Raw genomic sequence first — 3,651 nt, 5'->3', positions numbered from 1 at the left:
TCTCTACACAAACTTCTGCCACTCTTTTTCAGATAGGCCAGGTCATCATGATCTCTTAACATAATAATTTAAAGAAAAAGCACTTTATCATCAGCAGACCTTCAAACTTAAAACTAATCCATTATCTTCAACACTGACACCCCTAGAAACAAGTCTGTAATAATACTAAATTTACCGTGGTCTCTGCTGACTTCAGCAAACTGAATAAACATATAGGGAAAAATTAAATCCCCAAATTGTTCACACTAGAATGCAAAAGAGTATTTTAAAATAGCTGCTATTTCAAATATAACTGATTAGAAAGGTACAAAACCAGAAGTAGCTCAAGGCAAAGGAGTCAAAGACGGAACTTGTTAAAATAATCAAGTTTAGAGAAGCAATGCTGACATTACTGTGTAATTTTCCATAGACTTCCAATTTGCAAGACACCTTGCTTTGGTTTATTTGGCACTGCTTTGTCTCTCAAGAAATCCTGTTGGCACATTTATTTATTCAAATAATTGTTATTAGCCAACATTTCTGAGCACCTGCTGTGTGTGTGTTAGAAGCTAGGAATATAAAGCTTTGCTGTCAGTCCAGAGAGATTAGTAAATTGTAAGAAAAAAGATGAACAACAATAAAAAAATTACATGCCAATTATGGGCACTGAACTGAAATATACCTGCTCTGTCTGAGAGTCCTAGGGGGACTTTCAGACAGGGCAAGTGACTTCACTCCTAACCCACATCATTAATAACTGATAATTTCCAGGGTACCAAATAAGTCCTCTAGTCAGTAAATGAGAGTTCAGAAGACTGGGTGATTAGAAAGGTTCAGTAAGGACTTCATAGATTAAATTAGACTTCAAGAAAGCCTTTCAGAAAGGTCTAAGACTTACATATGCAAATAATTTATCCTTATGACTTAAAAGTAATAATTTACAACTTTCCATAAATATTTGGGGATACATAGGGTGGGTATCATAAACACATGAGAAGAAATCTCTAAAGCGTACCATACACTGCACTCCTGAAGTAACAGGGAAACAGAACTCTAGAACCTGAATCAGAGGCCTTCTTATAGTGCTTAACCTGTTTTTCCTCAAACTGCCTGTTTTTCCCTACAGATGTTTTTGACATTTTCCAAAACGTCCTATTAAACATGTTTTCCCCCACTGCTTAAGAGTTAACAAATGTCATAAAGCACATTTGGAAGATGGTGTCAAGGGATTCCCTCCTTCAAAAATGTTAGAAGCCGCTAGTTTAAATGCATCTGAAACAGATGGCTCTGCTCAGGTGACTTCTTCTGGCTGCTGTGTCTGCATTTCAGTCAAAGAGAAAGACAAAACTTCTTGAGTCTTGAAACCCTGAACAGGGTGGAAAAAAAACACTTTCTGTCACTTTTTTACCTTTTTGTGTGTGTGTCAGCTTCCGTACAACTACACTAAACTACTTCACCAGTGACAGGTTCGGCCCCGTGAAGAAGCCCCGGGAGCTCGCTCCTCAGCGTCTCCGGTAGAGCGCGACCATCTCCCCGCAACCAGTTAAAGGGGAGCGCGCCGGTGCATCCTGGGAGTTGTCGTCACCGGGGATTGTGGGAAGTGTAGTTTAGAGACTCCGCCCTGCTCACCATTCCTGTAATGGCTGCTTCCTGAAAGGTAATGTACGAACTTGTCCCCGAAGGCTACTTAGATTGCCTAGAGTATTTGTAAAACAGGGGGCAGATTTGCACGTTGCCGGGCCAAAGCAGGGATTCTTTTTAAAGTCCTACTATCAAGTCCTCGAACGAACTTGTTTTTTTGTTTTTTGGGGTTTTTTTTAGCTTTTCCTTTATAGGCTAACTGACCAACTTTTAAATCTAGTTCCCCTGCTTGAACAAACTGTTGTCGTTAGTTATTACCCATTCTTCTCCCTTACGTATAACCTCCCCGCTCTGCACTGACTCTAGCTGCCGCTTTAAAATAATAATAATGTGCGATTTTTAAAATCCTGCTACGCCCCTCTGATAATAGGCGCTGTCACGTGGAACCTCTTAGCCTCAGCATCCTGAACTGATAGAATTAAACAAAAGCCGCTTTCTTTGGTAAGTCTTACTATTTCCCCCACGACTTCACAGAGTTATATGTGGTTTGACTTTGCCAGATTTGTTTGCATTTCCTGGATGGGAGAGACCCTAAGAAAATATAATTTTCATTCACTAGGATAGTTTCCAAGTTAGTATCTTGTGCCTCTTCTGTCTTTTCTTGTTCTACTGTTGATTCACACGGTATTGGCGTTATAGAGTGGGGAAAAATCTCTGGAGTAGGGGAATTATCATGAGAAGGGGCGATTAGCCTCAAATGACCATCTTTAAGTACCATTTACTTCCCTCAGTTTCTTCCACCATAAAATGAGGAGATGGGTCTGAATATAGTTTATAAAGTCTCTGATTTAAAAGGTTGTATGAACTGTTATTTGTCATGTATTCATACCGTCATTTGAAAAGGTAGGAATTTTTAATGGTTCCTTTTTGTTTCCATGTTTTAATTTCTAGGAACCTTCAGCCTTTAAGAACCAGTCACCTCAAGATCTCAACATCATGATCTCAGTTTCAACACAATTGTTCCTAGTCCTCTTTTCATTGCTTCTGGTGCTGCCTGTTGTTGAAGCAGTAGAAGCCGGAGATGCAATCGCTCTCTTGTTAGGTGTGGTTCTCAGCATTACAGGCATTTGTGCTTGTTTGGGGGTATATGCACGAAAGAGGAATGGACAGATGTGACTTTGAAGGGCCTCCTGAATCAAACCTTGCCCTGAAAACCTTTGTGCTATTGAGGTTCAGAACTGAGTTTTGGTGTCTGAAAGTTCTCAAGAAACAGTAAATAGGGTAGCCTCAGAGTCTTGGTTATTTCCCTAAAAATAGGAACAAATTGATATATTATGTTAAATGGAAAACAAAACGTTTTCTTCACAACAAATAATGCACTGAAAAATGCCGTCTGTAATTTGCATTTGCTAGTTAGAAAGAAGGTCAAAGAAAGAAGTGAGATGGCTGAACTTTGCATAATATTTCATAGTTTCAGAATTCTCAATAAGAAGAAAACTCTTGCCCAGAATCCTAGGAAATTGCCACTGTTTAGTTATAATCACTGCCTCCTGCATCACTGAGGAGTCTTTTCTCCATATTTTTAATGCATTTTTGTTTTGTTATCTCCCAAGTTAATACTGTACCTAGATATTAAATACAGTTGGTCAAAAATGAAAACTTATCTCTTTGTGGGGGAAAAAGTTTAGAAAATGTATTCGATGTATCTAACGTTGAAATGGAGAAAAGATTTAATGTAAAAAAATACTTTATATTGACATTGAAATGGAGAAAAGATTTAATGTTTAACAAAAACAAAAGAATCTTTATAAACTGCTAACGTCTCCATGGTGAGAAGTACTATATTAAATATAAACCCATTATGTAAGTTACTGTGTGGTGTTTATTTCAGACTGTTTTTATCTTTGTGTGAACTTTTTATAAAGTAAGTGGAGAAGAGTAGGATGCCTTACCTTAACTGATCACACTAGCTTGTAGAGATACAATCAGTGAAAAATGAGAAATGGGCAGCATCAAGGGAAGGGAGAGGCCACTGGTAGAGAATCCACAGATGCAGAAGGAAAATGTAATGGCCTATACTGATTTACACAC

General features: G+C 38.3%; 1 protein-coding gene across 1 annotated transcript; it reads left to right on the top strand.

Moving 5' to 3' along the window:
• Positions 1-1,583: 1,583 nt before the first annotated feature.
• On the top strand, positions 1,584-3,422 carry SMIM30 (small integral membrane protein 30). The gene is made up of 3 exons (XM_060108357.1): positions 1,584-1,636; positions 1,991-2,061; positions 2,512-3,422. Exon 3 carries the CDS (start codon positions 2,557-2,559, stop codon positions 2,734-2,736), a length of 180 nt encoding a protein of 59 aa, XP_059964340.1. The 5' UTR covers positions 1,584-1,636; positions 1,991-2,061; positions 2,512-2,556; the 3' UTR covers positions 2,737-3,422.
• The last annotated feature ends 229 nt before the right edge of the window (positions 3,423-3,651 follow it).

The sequence above is a fragment of the Mesoplodon densirostris genome, chromosome 9 (genome assembly GCF_025265405.1).
Source record: "Mesoplodon densirostris isolate mMesDen1 chromosome 9, mMesDen1 primary haplotype, whole genome shotgun sequence".
Classification (NCBI taxonomy): domain Eukaryota; kingdom Metazoa; phylum Chordata; class Mammalia; order Artiodactyla; family Ziphiidae; genus Mesoplodon; species Mesoplodon densirostris.
This window is presented reverse-complemented; position numbering and strand designations above follow the sequence as displayed.

Excerpts from the sequence above, each read along its gene's own strand:
- SMIM30 (XM_060108357.1), top strand. The coding sequence starts at position 2,557 with ATGATCTCAGTTTCAACACAATTGTTCCTAGTCCTCTTTTCATTGCTT.